Raw genomic sequence first — 20,551 nt, forward strand, 5'->3', positions numbered from 1 at the left:
ACCATAATTTGCAAATAAATTCATTAAAAATCCTACAATGTGATTTTCTGGAGAGAAAAAAATCTCAATTTGTCTGTCATAGTTGACATGTACCTATGATGAAAATTACAGGCCTCTCTCATCTTTTTAAGTGGGAGAACTTGCACAATTGGTGGCTGACTAAATACTTTTTTCCCCCACTGTATAATACAATCTATACATTCGTTTATACTGGATTAAGCGTACATTTTAGTGAACTGTAATTTCATTAGTTATGTTCCAACATTCCCTCCGTCTTGTGCCAATATGCGTTCTTTTTAAGTCTTGGTTCCAATAGTTTATATTTTGTTCAGAGGTTGTCAGTTGGATAAGCTCTCTGCAAGGATTCGTATAGCTTACCAATCATATGAATATCCTTTTCTGACTGAAATAGGATTCTGTCAAGATTGCTCTGATGTCCAAAAGATTTCAAATCAAAATTGTGATATAAAACTTTTCAGTTGCATGTATTTGAAAATAAGATTAAAACCACCCTCAGACATAAGAATATGTAAAACGTTCCTTTTTATTCTAGGAGTTTTGTTTGCCCATATCTGCCCTGTTATGACTGAGTATACTTTTTAAAAAGAATGTCTTCGGTGGGGTAATTGGTCTTACCTAGAATAAGTATTAAAACTTTGGGAGCCATGCCATTCTGAAGAGATTTATTCTACCTGTTAGATTTATGGGAAGATTTGTTCCATCGGTCTGCTGTCATATTGTTGTGTAATGGGATAGTGTTATCTTCATATATTTGTTGTCACTTATTAAGCATCCTAAATATTTGATATTTTTTGTGCTCCACTTAAAGAATTGCTGTAGATCAGGAGTTATTCTGTTTCTTATTCTTATTGCCATTATTTTGTTTTTTTTCCACGTTAATTATATGTCCTGAGATTTTAGAGTATTCTGAAAAATATTTTTAGCAATATTGTTTCAGTATTGGTCAGGTATATCAGGAGATTGTCTGCAAATAAGTTTAGTTTATATTCATGTTCACCAATACTGATACCTGTTACGTTTGGGCCCTGTCTAATTCTTTCTGCAAGCGGTTCAATTGCACCTGAACATTTCCAATTATGACATTTATATAAAACCTGTCGATTAATTAATTGATTAAGTTGCAATGTTTAATGCAATTGAAAGGTAAGCTAACTTGAAAATGCTTCAGATGACGGTGTCACTCAGAACGCAGACAGGCAGGTGTCTGGGACATGTTCCTATAGGATCAGAAGAGACTGATCTGAGCATTCATAATAGCAGGATCTAACCCTACTTGAATCATTTTATAGTCTCATTTAAGGAATAAATAAATGTCCACAAGTAATTGGGGATTCAAATATATTTGTTAAGGTGACTAGACCTCTAATTCACACACAGAACTAGAAAATATTTCCTGAAGAAAATGTGTGTGCTTGCTTTAGTTGTCTAAAAGTATTTTATGGTAGTGGAAGAACTAAGCACATTAATGACCTGCTCCATTAGAAGTGTCTGCCAAGACTTTGTAGGCTATCCAGTAAGACAAACACTTGTTACAATAGTTTACAAAGTAAATATAATGGTAATTATGTTAATATTGTTAAATAGAAACATGTTTCGTATGTCTAACATTAGCCTATAGACCTCTTATTCAGATTCATCAACTTCTCTCCAATCAATTACATTTAGGCGTTAGGCCTATTAGCTGTTGATTGCAGCTGAACCATATACATGACCGTGTAAGTTCTTGAACCTTATATCCGAGCTCCAGCCATCTACCCATTTGTGCTCGTGTAGTGTGGGAGAGAGGGGGCGTGTGTGCCAGCATGGGTTTTTTTCCGCTGCAGTCACGATGGAGACTCCTCTGCACCATCTGTGTCACATTACGCCTCCAACTGCAACCTCATCATTTCACCAGGTATTCAGCTGATAAATGTAATCAGTGAGTTTGAATTTAATCAGTTGCCTTATCAATATTAGGGGTAGGCTATTTATTTCATTATGTCAATATCAAATGTCGGGTTTATCCATCAGGTGAATAGGCTGTTGATGGTGATGGTCTCCATGTGAAGTAGATTTTTACCGGATGAGAACACCTCTGAGGAACACCTACGTGAGAATGCTATTCATTGACTACAGCTCAGCATTCAACACCATAGTGCCCTCAAAGCTCATCACTAAGCTAAGGATCCTGGGACTAAACACCTCCCTCTGCAACTGGATCCTGGACTTCCTGACGGGTCGCCCCCAGGTGGTAAGGGTAGGTAACAACACATCTGCCACACTGATCCTCAACACGGGGGCCCCTCAGGGGTGCGTGCTCAGTCCCCTCCTGTACTCCCTGTTCACCCACGACTGCATGGCCAGGCACGACTCCAACACCATCATTAAGTTTGCAGACGACACAACAGTCGTAGGCCTGATCACCGACAACGATGAGACAGCCTATAGGGAGGAGGTCAGAGACCTGGCCCTGTGGTGCCAGGATAACAACCTCTCCCTCAACGTGACCAAGACCAAGGAGATGATTGTGGACTACAGGAAAAAAAAGAGGACTGAGCACGGGGCTGTAGTGGAACAGGTTGAGAGCTTCAAGTTCCTTGGTGTCCACATCACCAACAAACTATCATGGTCCAAACACACCAAGACAGTCGTGAAGAGGGCACGACAAAGCCTATTCCCCCTCAGGAGACTGAAAAGATTTGGCATGGGTCCTCAGATCCTCAAAGAATTCTACAGCTGCACCATCGAGAGCATCCTGACTCGTTGCATCACCGCCTGGTATGGCAACTGCTCGGCCTCCGACCGCAAGGCACTACAGAGGGTAGTGCGTACGGCCCAGTACATCACTGGGGCCAAGCTTCCTGCCATCCAGGACCTCTATACCAGGCGGTGTCAGAGGAAGGCCCTCAAAATTGTCAAAGACTCCAGCCACCCTAGTCATAGACTGTTCTCTCTGCTACCGCACGGCAAGTGGTACCGGAGTGCCAAGTCTATGTCCAAAATACTTCTCAACAGCTTCTAACCAAGACATAAGACTACTGAACAGCTAATCATGGCTACCCGGACTATTTGCATTTCCATCTTTTTACGCTGCTACTACTCTGTTAATTATTTATGCATAGTCACTTTAACTCTACCCACATGTACATATTACTTCAACTACCTCAACTAGCCGGTGCCCCCGCACATTGACTCTGCACCGGTACCCCCCTGTATATATAGCCTCCCTACTGTTATTTTATTTTACTTCTGCTCTTTTTTTCTCAACACTTTTTTGTTGTTGTTTTATTTAACTTTTTTATAAAAAAATAAATGCACTGTTGGTTAAGGGCTGTAAGTAAGCATTTCACTGTAATGTCTGCACCTGTTGTATTCGGCGCATGTGGCCAATGACATTTGATTTGATTTGTGAAAAAAAGCAAAGTTCATAAAAACATAATTGTGAGTAAGCCTAGACAAGTGTTTTCCAAAGGTCTGTATACTGTAGATCAGGATCCATATTTATCAGGCGTCTCAGAGTAGGAGTGCTGATCTAGGATCAGGTTCCCCCTGTGCATGTGGTCTTAATTATTGTGATATAAAAGCCAAAACTGACCCTGAATCAGCACTCTTACTCTGAGACGCTTGATGAGTATGGCTATTGGAAAGGTTCACAGCTCTGAGAGCATAAGCCCTATGAGTCCGAAGGCTGTGGGTGCATCCCAAATGGCTCCCTGTTCCCTATATAGTGTACTTCTCTTAACCAGAGCCCATAGGGACTATATAGAGATGCACTCTGTGAGTCCATATCAATAAATGGAGGGAAGCAGAGTGTGGACATGAATCATTCACTGGTTTAACGGTCGGATCTTGGAGTTGGGAGCTTTGATTGACAGCTCAGGTGTTGTGCAGCTTATTCAGCAATGTAGGCCCTATTCCTTTTACTGCCTTCAGTTATTACCTAGGCTGGGTTACTACTACATACACTGCCTTCAGTTATTACCTAGGCTGGGTTACTAGTACATACACTGCCTTCAGTTATTACCTAGGCTGGGTTACTACTACATACACTGCCTTCAGTTATTACCTAGGCTGGGTTACTACTACATAAACAGCCTTCAGTTATTACCTAGGCTGGGTTACTACTACATACACTGCCTTCAGTTATTACCTAGGCTGGGTTACTAGTACATACACTGCCTTCAGTTATTACCTAGGCTGGGTTACTACTACATACACTGCCTTCAAAAATTATTCATTCACCCTGACTTATTCCACATTTAGAACAGCCTGAATTAAAAATTGAATACATATATTTTTTTTCACCAATATATACACAATACCCCATAATGACAAAGTGAAGACATGATTTTAGTCATTTTTGCAAATGTATTGAAAATGAAATGCATCAATATCTAATTTACGTAAGAATTCACACCCCTGAGTCAATACTTTGTAGAAGCACCTTTGGCAGCGATTACAGCTGTGAGTCTTTCTGGGTAAGTCTCTTAGAGCTTTGCATTTGTATTTATTTAATGATCCCCATTAGCTGCTGCTACATTTCCACATTTTGTTACGTCACATCCTTATTCTAAAATCTACACACAATACCCCATAATGACCAAGCAAAAACAGGTTTTTAGAAAATTCTGCAAAAAAATAAAATGAATAATAACTGAAATATCACATTTACATAAGTATTCAGACCCTTTCCTCAGTACTTTGTTGAAGCACCTTTTGGCAGCGATTACAGCCTCAAGTCTTTTTGGGTCTGACGCTAAAAGCTTGGCACACCTGTATTTGGGGAGTTTCTCCCATTCTTCTCTGCAGATCCTCTCAAGCTCTGTCAGGTTGGATGGGGAGCGTCGCTGCACAGCTATTTTCAGGTCTCTCCAGAGATGTTCGATCGGGTTCAAGTCCAGGCTCTGGCTGGGCCACTCAAGGACATTCAGAAGCCACTCCTGCGTTGTCTTGGCTGTGTGCTTAGGGTCGTTGTCCTGTTGGAAGGTGAACCTTCGCCCCAGTCTGAGGTCATGAGCGCTCTGGAGCAGGTTTTAATCAAGGATCTCTGTACTTTGCTCTGTTCATCTTTGCCTCGATCCTGACTAGTCTCCTAGTCCCTGCCGCTGAAAAACATCCTCACAGCATGATGCTGACACCACCATGCTTCACCGTAGGGATGGTGCCAGGTTTCCTCCAGATGTGACGCTTGGTATTCAGGCCAAAGAGTTCAATCCTGGTTTCATCAGACCAGAGAATCTTGATTTTCATGATCTGAGAGATTTGCCTTTTGGCAAACTCCAAGCGGGCTGTCATGTGCCTTTTTACTGAGGAGTGGCTTCCGTCTTGCCACTCTACCATAAAGGCCTGATTGGTGGAGTGCTGCAGAGATGGTTGTCCTTCTGGAAGGTTCTCCCATCTCCACAGGAAATCTGGAGCTCTGTCAGAGTGACCATCGGGTTCTTGGTCACCTCCCTGACCAAGGCCCTTCTCCCCCGATTGCTCAGTTTGGCCGGGCGGCCAGCTCTAGGAAGAGCCTTGGTGGTTCCAAACTTCTTCCATTTAAGAATGATGGAGGCCACTGTGTTCTTGGGGACCTTCAATGTTGCAGAAATTCTTTGGTATCCTTCCCCAGATCAGTACCTCAACACAATCCTTTCTCGGAGCTCTACGGACAATTCCTTCGACCTCATGGCTTGGTTTTTGCTCTGACATGCACTGTCAACTGTATGTACAATTTTAAATATTACATGACATTACATTTCATAACACTTTACCAAATACATTTAGTGTGTTCCCTCAGGCCATTACACCACTATCACATATTTACAATACAACATCCATGTGTACGTGTGTAGAGTGCATGTCTTATCGTGTCTGTGTGTGTGTCTCTACACAGTCCTCGCTGTTCCGTAAGGTGTATTTATATCTGATTCTATTGCTTGCATCAGTTTCCTGATGTGGAATAGAGTTCCATGTAGTCATGGCTCTATGTAGTACTGTGTGCCTCCCATAGTCTGTTCTTGACATGGGGATTGTGAAGATACCTTTTGTGGCATGTCTTTTGGGGTATGCATGGGTGTTTGAGCTGTGTGCTAGTAGTTTAAACAGACACCTCGGTGCATTCAGCATGTCAACACTTCTTACAAAACAAGTAGTGATGAAGTCAATCTCTCCTCCACTTTGAGCCATGAGAGATTTACATGCATATTATTAATGTTAACTCTCCGTGTACATTTAAGGGCCAGCCGTGCTGCCCTGTTCTGAACCAATTGTAATTTTCTCTTTGTGGCACCTGACCACACGACTGAACAGTAGTCCAGGTGCGACAAAACTAGAGCCTGTAGGATCTGAGTTGTTGATAATGTTGTTAAAAAGGCAGAGTAGCACTTTATTATGGACAGACTTCTCCCCATATTAGCTACTGTTGTATCAACATGTTTTGACCATGACAGTTTACAATCCACGGTTACTCCAAGCAGTTTAGTCACGTTATTTATTACAAGATGTAGTTGAGGTTTCGGGTTTAGTGAATGATTTGTCCCAAATACAATGCTTTTAGTTTTTGAAATATTTAGCTTATTCCTTGCCACACATTTTGAAACTAACTGCAGCTCTTTGTTAAGTGTTGCAGTGATTCACTCGCTGTAGTAGCTGACATGTATAGTGTTGAGCCATCTGCATACATACAGTAGACACACTGGCTTTACTCAAGGCCAGTGGCATGTCATTAGTAAAGATTGAAAAAAGTAAAGGGTCTAGACAGCTGCCCTGGGTAATTCCTGATTCTACCTGGATTATGTTGGATAGGCTTCCATTAAAGAACACCCTCTGTGTTCTGTTAGACAGTTAACTCTTTATCCACAATATAGCAGGGGGTGTAAAGTCATAACACATACGTTTTTCCATCAGCAGACTATGATCGATAATGTCAAAAGCCGCACTGAAGTCTAATAAATCTAAGTCAAAATTGTAACTCAACCATTCAGGAACATTCACTGTCTTCTTGGTAAGCAACTCCAGTATAGATTTGACCTTGTGTTTTAGGTTATTGTCCTGCTGAAAGGGGAATTTATCTCCCAGTGTCTGGTGAAAAGCAGACTGAACCAGGTTTTCCTCTAGGATTTTGCCTGTACTTAGCTCCATTCCGTTTCTTTTTTTATCCTGAAAAATGTCCCTGTCCTTAATGATTACAAGCATAACCATAACATGATGCAGCCACTACCATGCTTGCAAATACGGAGAGTGGTACTCCGTAATATGTTTGAGGCAAATCCAATACAACACAACACTTTGTATTCAGGACAAAAGGTTAATTGCTTTGCCACATTGTTTGCAGTATTACTTTAGTGCATTGCTGCTAACAGGATGCATGTTTTGAAATATTTGTATTCTGTACAGGCTTCCTTCTTTTCACTCTGTCAAGTAAGTTAGTATTGTGGAGTAACTACAATGTTGTTGATCCATCCTCAGTTTTCTTCTGTCGTAACCATTAAACTCTAACTGTTTTAAAGTCACCATTGGCCTCATGGTGAAATCCCTGAGCGGTTTCCCTCCTCTCCGGCAACTGAATTAGGAAGGATGCCTGTATCTTTGTAGTGACTTGATGTATCGATACACCATCCAAAATGTAATGAATAACTTCACCATGCTCAAAGGGATATTCAATGTCTGACTTTTTCTTACCCATCTTACAATAGGTGCCTTTCTTTGCGAGGCATTGGAAAACCTCCCTGGTCTTTGTGGTTGAATCTGTGTTTGAAATTCACTGCTCGACTGAGGGATCTTACAGATAATTGTATGTGTGGGGTACAGAGATGAAGTAGTAATTCAAAAATCTGATTTTAAAACTATTATTGCACACCGAGTGAGTCTATGCAATTTATACTGAACAAAAATATAACGCAACATTTAAAGTGTTGGTCCCATGTTTCATGAGCTGAAATAAAAGATCCCAGAAATGTTCCATGCTCACAAAAAGCTTATTTCTCTCAAATATTCTGCACAAATTTGTTTACATCCCTGTTAGTGATTATTTCTCCTATGCCAAGATAATCCATCCACCTGACAGGTGTGGCATATGAAGAAGCTGATTAAACAGCATGATCATTACAAAGGTGCACCTTGTGCTGGGGACAATAAAATGCCACTTTGTCACTACACAAAATGCCACAGATGTCTCAAGTTTTGAGGGAGCATGTCTACGTGTAACCTCGCCAGCCCAGGACCTCCACATCCGGCTTCTTCACCTGTAGGATTGTCTGAGACCAGCCACCCGGAAAAGCTGATGAAACTCAGGATTATTTCTGTCTGTAAAAAAGCCCTTTTGTGGGGAAAAACTCATTTTGATTGGCTGGGCCTGGCTCCCCAGTGGGTGGGCCACGCTTCCAAGTGGGTGGGCCTTTGCCCTCCCAGGACTGCCCATGGCTGCACCCCTGCCCAGTCATGTGAAATCCATAGATTAATTAATTAATTTTAAATTACTGATTTCCTTATATGAACTGTAACTTAGTAAAATCTTTGACATTTTTGCTTGTAGCGTTTATATTTTTGTTCAGTATATGATGTAACTTGTTAAGCACATTTTTACTCCTAAACTTATTTAGGCTTGCCATAACAAAGGGGTTGAATACAGTGAGGGAAAAAAGTATTTGATCCCCTGCTGATTTTGTACGTTTGCCCACTGACATAGACATGATCAGTCTATAATTTTAATGGTAGGTTTATTTGAACAGTGAGAGACAGAATAACAACAAAGAAATCCAGAAAAACGCATGTCAAAAATGTTATAAATTGATTTGCATTTTAATGAGGGAAATAAGTATTTGACCCCTCTGCAAAACATGATTTAGTACTTGGTGGCAAACCCGTTTTTGGCAATCACAGAGGTCAGACGTTTCTTGTAGTTGGCCACCAGGTTTGCACACATTTCAGGAGGAATTTTGTCCCACTCTTTGCAGATATTCTCCAAGTCATTAAGGTTTCGAGGCTGACGTTTGGCAACTCGAACCTTCAGCTCCCTCCACAGATTTTCTATGGGATTAAGGTCTGGAGACTAGCTAGGCCACTCCAGGACCTTAATGTGCTTCTTCTTGAGCCACTCCTTTGTTGCCTTGGCCGTGTGTTTTGGGTCATTGTCATGCTGGAATACCCATTTTCAATGCCCTGGCTGAGGGAAGGAGGTTCTCACCCAAGATTTGACGGTACATGGCCCTGTCCATCGTCCCTTTGATGCGCTGAAGTTGTCCTGTCCCCTTAGCAGAAAAACACCCCCAAAGCATAATGTTTCCACCTCCATGTTTGACGGCGGGGATGGTGTTCTTGGGGTCATAGGCAGCATTCCTCCTCCTCCAAACACGGCGAGTTGAGTTGATGCCAAAGAGCTCGATTTTGGTCTCATCTGACCACAACACTTTCACCCAGTTCTCCTCTGAATCATTCAGATGTTCATTGGCAAACTTCAGACGGGCCTGTATATGTGCTTTCTTGAGCAGGGGGACCTTGCGGGCGCTGCAGGATTTCAGTCCTTCACGGCGTAGTGTGTTACCAATTGTTTTCTTGGTGACTATGGTCCCAGCTGCCTTGAGATCATTGACAAGATCCTCCCGTGTAGTTCTGGGCTGATTCCTCACCGTTCTCATGATCATTGCAACTCCACGAGGTGAGATCTTGCATGGAGCCCCAGGCCGAGGGAGATTGACAGGTGTTTTGTGTTTCTTCCATTTGCGAATAATCACACCAACTGTTGTCACTTTCTCACCAAGCTGCTTGGCGATGGTCTTGTAGCCCATTCCAGCCTTGTGTAGGTCTACAATCTTGTCCCTGACATCCTTGGAGAGCTCTTTGTTCTTGGCAATGGTGGAGAGTTTGGAATCTGATTGATTGATTGCTTCTGTGGACAGGTGTCTTTTATACAGGTAACAAGCTGAGATTAGGAGCACTCCCTTTAAGAGTGTGCTCCTAATCTCAGCTCGTTACCTGTATAAAAGTCACCTGGGAGCCAGAAATCTTTCTGATTGAGAGGGGGTCAAATACTTATTTCCCTCATTAAAATGCAAATCAATTCATAACATTTTTGACATGTGTTTCTCTGGATATTTTTGTTATTATTCTGTCTCTCACTGTTCAAATAAACCTACCATAAAATTATAGACTGATCATTTCTTTGTCAGTGGGCAAACGTACAAAATCAGCAGGGGATCAAATACCTTTTTCCCTCACTGTACATATTGACTCAAGATATTTCAGCTTTTCATTTTTAATTAATTTGTAAAATAAAATATAAAAACATAATTCCACTTTGACATTTTGGGGGTATTGTGTGTAGGCCAGTGATAAAAATACATGTAATCCATTTTAAATTCAGGCTGTAACACAACAACATATGGAATAAGTAAAGGGGTGTGAATACTTTCTGAAGGCGCTGTAGGCTATAGGCAGACGTCATGTGTGTAGGCTGCTGTAGTTCAAATGTCCAAATGTCTAGCCTAGATCTGCATCAGAAAATAGGGTTGGCAGTAGGTCTAGTGTGCGTGTTACACGTGTATTTACTGTTGTATAATGTCCAGAGATCACTTCAAAATCAACATACCATAAAGCTTCTTTATTATGTAAAAGATTTGGTTGATTAAGAATTGACAGTTTAACAGCCTGTATTTCCTTTGATTAAATGTTGTATTTCATTTGATGTTTTTTAATTTTTTATGAAACGTTGACTTTTTCTTAGAGGAGTAGGGTGAAATTGCCCCTAGATGCTGATCTTGGGTAAGTTTAGTATTTTCCCCACTAATGGTAAAGGTTAGGATTGGGGGATGAGAAGCTGATCCTAGATCTGTACCTAGGGTAAACTTCACCCTGGAGCGAGGTTCGAAGCTAAAAACCATAAGGATGGGGAAAAAATATACTGGATGGTCTATGTGCTCCTGTATTCAACTTCCATTCTTATCGTGTCTCATTTTATCTTGCTGTTTGTGTTTCTGGATGATTTCTGGCTGATATTGAAGTGTGTGGCGTGTTTGTTCTAAAGTTTGCCTCTAAAAGGCTTCTGCCATCCAGCTTTCTCATGCTCCTGTCTAGAGCGATCTGTCTGCAGTTCAGTTCTGCCAGTGTATTCCTGGCACATTTGAGATTCAGTCGACATCAGACAGACAATGTTACGTGATTTAAAAGAGAAGTAGCCTAACTACCCTCACTTCTCCTCACACACATACACGCTCTCCTCCTCTTCCCATTCTGACCCTCCATAAGATCTCATTACATATCCTGTTCCCAAGGCAAAAGAGTGGTGTGCCTTATTTAACCTAGTTGCCATGCAGAAAATCCTTCCCGTTGATTTATTTCCCAATGGCCTTTAGTTTTTATCTTCGTAGGATTAAGCACGATTAAAAAATATAAAGAAACCAGCTGTGTAGCTAACAGTCAGCTCATTCTATATAAGCCTGTTGGAACTGTGTGTACTGTGTAGGCAATTTGGTAGTCATTTTGTTTAATCACTGGCCATTAGCAAATCAGAAGTGTCAAATGAACCTTCCTGCTTGGTCTCCAGGGTGATGGAGATTTGTTGAGTCCTTGATCTCCTGTCACATTGTATGGCGAGGTCATCAACAGCTCGTTGCTCTGTGGCTACAAGTAGAATAGCTTGTTTCCTCAACAGCTCTATCTATCTATCTATCTATCTATCTATCTATCTATCTATCTATCTATCTATCTATCTCTGTTCTTCTTCTTCTCCATCCCTCCCCCTCTAACTTTAGCTCTCTCGCGTTGCTCTTGCCCTGCAGGGCTCAATGTGTGCTCAAGAGGTTACTCAGTGCTTCATGTTCAAATATACGTTTTTGTTCCTAATTGTCCATCTCCTCAAGGACTTCCCATTTGTTACTGTTTAGAACCCAACATCGACCTTTTGTATTTGCACACACGTTTATTTTCTGCTATTACGGACTCTTGTATCACAGTTGTATCACAACTTCTGATACAGACGTGTGTGTATTTGTCCATAGTGTAGCCTACCCAAAAGATAAAATGTAATAACATTGACACATGCTAATCTTCAAGGATATAATAGACCTGTTGGTAGGAGACTAGTTCCAGGTCACTAACAGAGCCCCGTCTCATGTGTGTGGTCCCTACAGGCTGTAGGATGTTCTCGTCAGTGAAGGCCTTTGAGGGGCAGCAGTACTCCACCCTGAAGAGGCAGTGCCTTGCCAGCGGCCTGCTGTTTGAGGACCAGCGCTTCCCAGCCGTGGATGACACCCTCTTCTACCAGGGCAACAGGATCGGACGTGTGCACTGGAAGAGACCCCGGGTGAGTGAGATTTCTGGCTATCACACTACTACTGCTGCTACTACTACTACTGCTGCTGCTACTACTACTGCTGCTACTGCTGCTACTACTACTACTACTACTACTACTACTACTACTACTACTACTACTACTACCATAAAAAAAATATTTTTAAGACTGCTGAAGCAAGCACCATTTTTCTTTAGAATATATAATTTTTCTACTTTCATTCATGGTTTATTTGGACAGAGACGTATAAACACCTTTCCAATACGTTGCACCATAGTGTGTATAGCTCACGCTCATTTTCTACACCCGTCCCTAGATTATCTTTTCTCCTCACGTTTACACTTCACATATCCTTTTCAAACTACTGAGGCGGGCTGTATTAGTCTGGCATGGTCAGCAAATGTTGTGCTGTTTAGGTTCATGGTTGGTAGAGGGGAAGAGACAGATAAATTGGAGGGTAAGCTAAACACACACACACACAAACACACCCTCACTTCCTGTGTAAAACAACAGACTATAGAACTATGAAGAAGGAGAAGATAGTAGGCAAAATATGGAAACCAATATTGTATTTTTTGTGAAGGAGAGTATTTTGGTTTTTATTGATAGATACAGGGTAGAAGTAGACTGAGATGGGGACATAGAGGAGAGGGACACAACATAGAAAATGGCGCAATCGTGGATTGAACCCCTGCTTCCAGGGGCAATGTGTAGTCTGGGGACAGCAGCACTACCACTAGACCAGCCCCCGGCACCAATATAGTGTATGCAAGTACCCCTAGTCCCATATTGACCACCTCTGTAGTCCCCAATGGGAGCTGCCTTTTTTACCATATCATTTTCTGAACAGCATCACTCACTCAGAAGAGCAAAGACATCTGGTTTGCCAAGAACACTGTCTGTAGTGTGTGTGCGTGTGTGTGTGGAGATGTCTTTGCAAGCTAAAAAAAAAACTGGTGCCTAGGGCCAGACAAAGTGTTAGGAAGTGTCAAAGTCAATTATCCATCCCTCCCTCTCTTCTCCCTCTCTCCTCCTTCCCAAACCCCTCTCCTCTCTTTCCGCCCAGAGTGCCGCTCATTCCAGAGTCCCGGAGCAGCTAGAAATGAGAAGTGCGGTGCGGCACGGCACACCATCCATTAGACACGACAGTAGCGGTTCCACTCGCAATCCTTCCTTCGTCGTCATCTCGCCGCCACATGCTCCGGCGCCGACCGACAGGCGCTAGGCATGCAGCGTTTATTACCGTGGTAACTGGGTCACACAGATTGTCTGTTTGGGTCTATGCGGCGATGTCAGCCTGTCATTTTACAGCGTTTTGATGGCCGTCATGGGGTCGCTTAGCGACTCGGCATAGAGGCATGGAGAAATGGAAGGTGGAAGGAAGAAGGAAGAGAGTTATTTCCACCTCCATCTCTCTATGACACAGGATATTCCTATTTCTTTCTCTCACTTTTTATGATGGTTGTTTGTATGTGAGGACTTGGTGGACTGTGTATTCTTTAGGTTAGGTTTGACTTTGTGTTCCCTCCCGTGTGTTGGTAAGGGCACAGATGACAGACAGGTAGGAGTCCAATTGAGGTGGTTTAATAACGCTGAAGATGCACAGGCACAGAACAGCACCACACAGTGTATGTCATATGGATGGGCTAAGGCACTTACATGCTGACCAGACCGCACGCATGTTGATTTTATTCTATTTTGGCGCCTGGCTAAGCAGACGCTCGTTGACGTGTGCGAGCAGTGTGAGTGCAATGATTGAATAACATGTATGTGTACATTTATTTTGCAACGCTTGCGCATGCGACACGTGCGGTGTGGTCAGCATGTTAGTGGTCTGGCAACTTGCCTCATCCAAAGAAGGTGTGTGTGTGTGTGTGGTCTGCAAGTAAAGAGAGAAATAAAGATACAATAGTGAATGACAGAATACAATCTCCAATTCACATCTCTTATAAACAATATGTATGGCTATAACATGACTATGATGACTTAATGCTATACAGGACCATACAGTGCAATACAACGTGACTGTGACTGTACTACTAACAGATCAAAGGGGTGCCGCTGCATGTGTACTACAAAGCATAGCAACATCATCTTCAGTACAGGGCTACAATTGCACAATGAACTTGAATACCTCTAAACAGTGAAATACGATGTAATACCCATATAATGATGTACCATACATGTATACAATTACAGGGCAAATAAATAACGCACTGGGGGACATAATCCTATACAATACAGGGTTAAATGTCCAAAATGATATGACAACCAAAACAGAGCTAGCCAGCTCACAATAGCTAGCTCGCAGTAGAAACTACTACTATGACATTATCGTTGCGGAGTGCATCTTCAGACATAAACAGCTGAAAGATATGAAATATGTACCTCCTATCAACAAGGACGTACACTGGCCTTGGCTAACACAATGAAAGCTAACTGGTGGGAAAACACAAGGATGGCTGGAACTTCCTCTCACTTGACTTCTCTCGAGCTGATCAACTTCTCTGAGCTCGAGGTCGCCCAGCATGCTCTGCTCCACTTCCCCGGTGGGCGGAGCTACAGCTGAGATATGATGAACTAACATTACTGATATGATTAATTACAAATGCTGTGCAGGCTTTTGTAGATTGTTTTTATTTGATGGTTTTGATGCTTTTTTGTGTTTCTCGTTCTCCGGGATCAATTTCAGTTGAGGTATTTCAGTATTGAGGTATTTTAGTTGCGTTATTTCAGTATTGAGGTACTTCAGGCAAGATGCTACAGCTCAGCCTTTGCACCATAGCACCCTCCAAGCTCATCATTAAGCTCGGGGCCCTGGGTTTGAACCCCGCCCTGTGCAACTGTGTCCTGGACTTCCTTACGGGCCGCCCCCAGGTGGTGAAGGTAGGCACCAACACCTCCACTTCTCTGATCCTCAACACAGGCCACCCACAAGGGTGCATGCTCAGTCCCCTCCTGTACTTCCTGTTTACCCATGACTGCATGGCCAAGCACGCCTCCAACTCAATCATCAAGTTTGCAGAGGACACAACAGTGGTAGGCCTAATTACCAACAATGACGAGACAGCCTAGGTGAGGGCCCTGGCGGAGTGGTGCCAGGAAAATAACCACTCCCTCAACGTCAACAAAATGAAGGAGCTGATCGTAGACTTCAGGAGACAGCAGAGGGAGCACGCCCCCATCCACATCGACAGGGCTGCAGTGGAGAAGGTTCCCACGGTGTACACTTCACTGTTAATCTGAAATGGTCCACCCACATAGACAGTGTGGTGAAGAAGGTGCAACAGCGTCTCTTCAACCCCAGGAGGCTGAATAAATTCTGCTTGGCCCCTAAGAACCTCACAAACTTTTACAGATGCACCATTGAGAGCATTCTGTTGGGCTGTATCACCGCCTGGTATGGCAACTGCACCGTCCGCAACCGCAGGGCTCTCCAGAGGGTGGTGCGGTCAGCCCAACGCATTACCGGGAGCACCCTGCCTGCCCTTCAGGACATCTACAGCACCCGGTGTCACAGGAAGGCCAAGAAGATCATCAAGGACCTCAGCCGGTCGAGCCACAGCCTGTTCACCACACTATCATCCAGAAGACGAGGTCAGAACAGTTGTATCAAAGCTGGGACCGAGAGACTGAAAAACAGCTTCTATCTCAAGGCCATCAGACTGTTAAATAGCCATCACTAGCCAGGCTACACAGAGTACCCTGCTTGAACATAGTCACGGTCACTAGCCGGCGACCAGCCGGTTACTCATCCCTGCACCTTAGAGGCTGCTGCCCTATGTACATAGACATGGAACACTGGTCACTTTAATAATGGAACACTGGTCACTTTAATAATGTTTACATACTGTTTTACCCATTTCATATGTATATACTGTATTCTAGTCAACTCCATCCTATTCACCTATTGCTGTACATACAGTTGAAGTCGGAAGTTTACATACACTTAGGTTGGAGTCATTAAAACTCGTTTTTCAACCACTCCACAAATTTCTTGTTAACAAACTATAGTTTTGGGAAATCGGTTAGGACATCTACTTTGTGCATGACACAAGTAAATCTTCCAACAATTGTTTACAGAATGATTATTTCACTTATAATTCACTGTATCACAATTCCAGTGGGTCAGAAGTTTACATACACTAAGTTGACTGAGCCTTTAAACAGCTTGGAAAATTCCAGAAAATGATGTCATGGCTTTAGAAGCCATTTGAGTCATTTGGAGGTGTAACTGTGGATGTATTTCAAGGCCTACCTTCAAACGCAGTGCCTCTTTGCTTGACATCATGGGAAAATCAAAAGAAATCAGCCAAGACCTCAGAAAAAAAATTGTAGACCTCCACAAGTCTGGTTCATCCTTGAGAGCAATTTCCAAAAACCTGAAGGTACCGCGTTCATCTGTACAAACAATATTACGCAAGTATAAACACCATGGGACCACACAGCCATCATACCGCTCAGGAAGGAGACGCGTTCTGTCTCCTAGAGATGAACGTACTTTGGTGCGAAAAGTGCAAATCAATCCCAGAACAACAGCAAAGGACCTTGTGAAGATGCTGGAGGAAACAGGTACAAAAGTATCTATATCCACAGTAAAACAAGTCCTATATCCTTGCCGCTCAGCAAGGAAGAAGCCACTGCTCCAAAACCGCCATAAGAAAGCCAGACTACGGTTTGCAACTGCACATGGGGAAAATATCGTACTTTTTGGAGAAATGTCCTCTGGTCTGATGAAACAAAAATAGAACTGTTTGGCCATAATGACCATCGTTATGTTTGGAGGAAAAAGGGGATTGCTTGCAGGCCAAAGAACACCATCCCAACCGTAAAGCACGGGGGTGGCAGCATCATGCTGTGGTGGTGCTTTGGGACGGGTGCACTTCACATAATAGATGGCATCATGAGGAAGGAAAATTATGTGGATATATTGAAGCAACATCTCAAGACATCAGTCAGGAAGTTAAAGCTTGGTCGCAAATGGGTCTTCCAAATGGACAATGACCCCAAGCATACTTCCAAAGTTGTGGCAAAATGGCTCAAGGACAACAAAGTCAAGGTATTGGAGTGGCCATCACAAAGGCCTGACCTCAAGCCTATAGAAAATGTGTGGGCAGAACTGAAAAAGCGTGTGCGAGCAAGGAGACCTACAAACCTGACTCAGTTACACCAGCACTGTCAGGAGGAATGGGCCAAAATTCACCCAACTTATTATGGGAAGCTTGTAGAAGGCTACCCGAAACGTTTGACCCAAGTTAAACAATTTAAAGGCAATGCTACCAAATACTAATTTAGTGTATGTAAACTTCTGACCCACTGGAAATGTGATGAAAAAAATTAAAGCTGAAATAAATCATTATCTTTACTATTATTCTGACATTTCACATTCTTAAAATGAAGTGGTGATCCTAACTGACCTAAAACAGGGAATTTTTACTAGGATTGTGAAAAACTGAGTTTAAATGTATTTGGCTAAGGTGTATGTAAACCTCCGACTTCAACTGTATACTATTCTATCCTACGTATTCTTCAGATATACTTATTATATGTTTATTATAGCAAGTACAGTCTGCATGTGTAGACACTTATTGCGTCATGATTGCAAGTTGTTCCGATATCTTTTCCAACTGTTCCGTTATCTGGTTTTAATGTCCATTCTACAGTCCCTTCTAACCAATCAGAAACGGGTATTCAACAATGCTGTGGTATAAATATATTTAATTATATATTTATATACAGTACCGGTCAAAGGTTTGGACACACCTACTCATTCCAGGGTTTTTCTTAATTTTTTACTATTATCTACATTGTAGAATAATAGTGAAGACATCAAAACTATGAAATAACACATATGGAATTGTGTAGTAACCAAAAAAGTGTTAAACAAATCAAAATTCTTTAAAGTAGCCACTCTTTGCCTTTGCATACTCTTGGCATTCTCTCAACCAGCTTCATGAGGTAGTCACCTGGAATGCATTTCAATTAACAGGTGTACCTTGTTAAAAGTTAATTTGTGGAATTTCTTTCCTTCTTAATGCGTTTGAGGCAATCAGTTGTGTTGTGACAAGGTAGGGGTTATATACAGAAGATAGCCCTATTTGGTAAAAGACCAAGTCCATATTATGGCAAGAACAGCTCAAATAAGCAAAGAGTAACGACAGTCCATCATTACTTTAAGACATGATGGTCAGTCAATCCGGAAAATGTCAAGAACTTTGTAAGTTTCTTCAAGTGCAGTCACAAAAACCATTAAGCGCTATGATGAAATTGGCTCTCATGAGGACCGCCACAGGAAAGGAAGACCCAGAGTTACCTCTGCTGCCGAGGATAAGTTCATTCTGCAGCAATACGCCATCCCATCTGGTTTGCTCTTAGTGGGACTATAATTTGTTTTTCTACAGGAAAATCACCCAACACACCTCCAGGCTGTGTAAGGGCAATTTGACCAAGAAGGAGAGTGATGGAGTGCTGCATCAGATGACCTGGCCTCCACAATCACCCAACCTCAACCCAATTGAGATGGTTTGGGATGAGTTGGACCTCAGAGTGAAGGAAAAGCAGCCAACAAGTGCTCAGCATATGTGGGAACTCCTTCAATACTGTTGGAAAAACATTCCAGGTTAAGCTGAAGAGAATGCCAAGAGTGTGCAAAGCTGTCATCAAGGCAAAGGGTGGCTACTTTGAAGAATCTTCAAATCTAAAATATATTTTGATTTGTTTAACACTTTTTTTGGTTACTACATGATTCCATATGTGTTATTTCATAGTTTTGATGTCTTCACTATTATTCTACAATGTAGCAATAGTAAAAATAAAGAAAAACCCTTGAGTGAGTGTGTGTCCAAGCCTTTGACTGGTACTGTATATATAAATATATATTTCTTAATTCCATTCTTTTACTTTTAGATTTGTGTGTATTGTTAGATATTACTGCACTGTTGGGCCTAGGAACACAAGCATTTCGTTACATCAGCAAAAACATCTGCAAAATATGTGTATGTGTATGAGACCAATCAAATTTGACTTTATTTGAATTGTCTGAAATAGGCCTTCCTCAGTATTGAAATAGCTATCAGTATTGAGGAAGGCCTATTTCAGGCAATTGCAGTCATAATTTCACTTGAGGTATTGATGTTTTAATGTGTAACAGACAGAAGAGGTGGGTTCTAACAGTGTGTTAGATATTAGAGTACATACCGCGTTTAGTGCTTCGCTTGTTTAAACATGGGTATGTTTACGGCTACAAGTCAAGACAGAGCATGCAGGCATAAATAGGAGGCCTTATAAAATGCTCCCACCTATCTCCTTTTTCTCTCTCTCTTCCTCTCTCTCTCTCAATTCAATTCAATTTCAATTTAAGGGCTTTATTGGCATGGGAAACGTATGTTAACATTGCCAAAGCAAGTGAAGTAAACAAAAGTGAAATAAACAATAAATATTAACAGTAAACATTACTCAGAAGTTTCAAAAGAATAAAGACATTTCAAATGTCATTATGTATATATACAGTGTTGTAACAATGTGCAAATAGTTAAAGTACAAATGGGAAAATAAATAAACAAATATGGGTTGTATTTACAATGGTGTTTGTTCTTCACTGGTTGCCCTTTTCTTGTGGCAACAGGTCACAAATCTTGCAGCTGTGATGGCACACTGTGGTTTTTCACCCGGTAGATAAGGGAGTTTATCAAAATTGGGTTTGTTTTCGAATTCTTTGTGGATCGCTGTAATCTGAGGGAAATATGTGTCTCTAATATGGTCATACATTTGGCAGGAGGTTAGGAAGTGCTCAGTTTCCACCTCATTTTGTGGGCAGTGTGCACATAGCCTGTCTTCTCTTGAGAGCCAGGTCTGCCTACGGCGGCCTTTCTCAATAGCAAGGCTATGCTCACTGAGTCTGTACATAGTCAAAACTCTCTCTCTCTAGCTTTATAGCTCTCCCTCTCTCTCTCTCTCTAGCTCTGTGCCTTTCCCTCTCTCTCTAGCTCTGTGCCTCTCTCTCTCTCTAGCTCTGTGCCCCTCCCCCTCTGTCTAGCTCTGTGCCCCTCCCTCTCTCTCTAGCTCTGTGCCTCTCCCTCTCTCTCTAGCTCTGTGCCTCTCCCTCTCTCTCTAGCTATGTGCCTCTCCCTCTCTCTCTAGCTCTGTGCCTCACCCCCTCTCTCTAGCTCTGTGCCTCGCCTCCTCTCTCTAGCTCTGTGCCTCTCCCTCTCTCTCTAGCTCTGTGCCTCTCCCTCTCTCTCTAGCCCTGTGCCTCTCCCTCTCTCTCTAGCTCTGTGCCTC

At 42.3% G+C, this 20,551-nt stretch overlaps 1 protein-coding gene across 1 annotated transcript in view; it reads left to right on the forward strand.

The window, feature by feature from the left end:
• Positions 1 to 12,118: 12,118 nt before the first annotated feature.
• LOC311142856 (calpain-5-like) overlaps positions 12,119 to 20,551 on the forward strand; it is a gene marked incomplete at both ends in the record, with an annotated part of 56,089 nt that continues 47,656 nt past the window's right edge. Inside the window, one exon of the mRNA XM_084178555.1 lies at positions 12,119 to 12,283. Within this exon, the coding sequence (XP_084034681.1) occupies positions 12,119 to 12,283 (165 nt within the window). The remainder of the gene's footprint in view (positions 12,284 to 20,551) is intronic.

The sequence above is a fragment of the Coregonus lavaretus genome (assembly GCF_964263955.1).
Source record: "Coregonus lavaretus genome assembly, chromosome: 15".
NCBI classification, from domain to species: Eukaryota; Metazoa; Chordata; class Actinopteri; order Salmoniformes; family Salmonidae; genus Coregonus; species Coregonus lavaretus.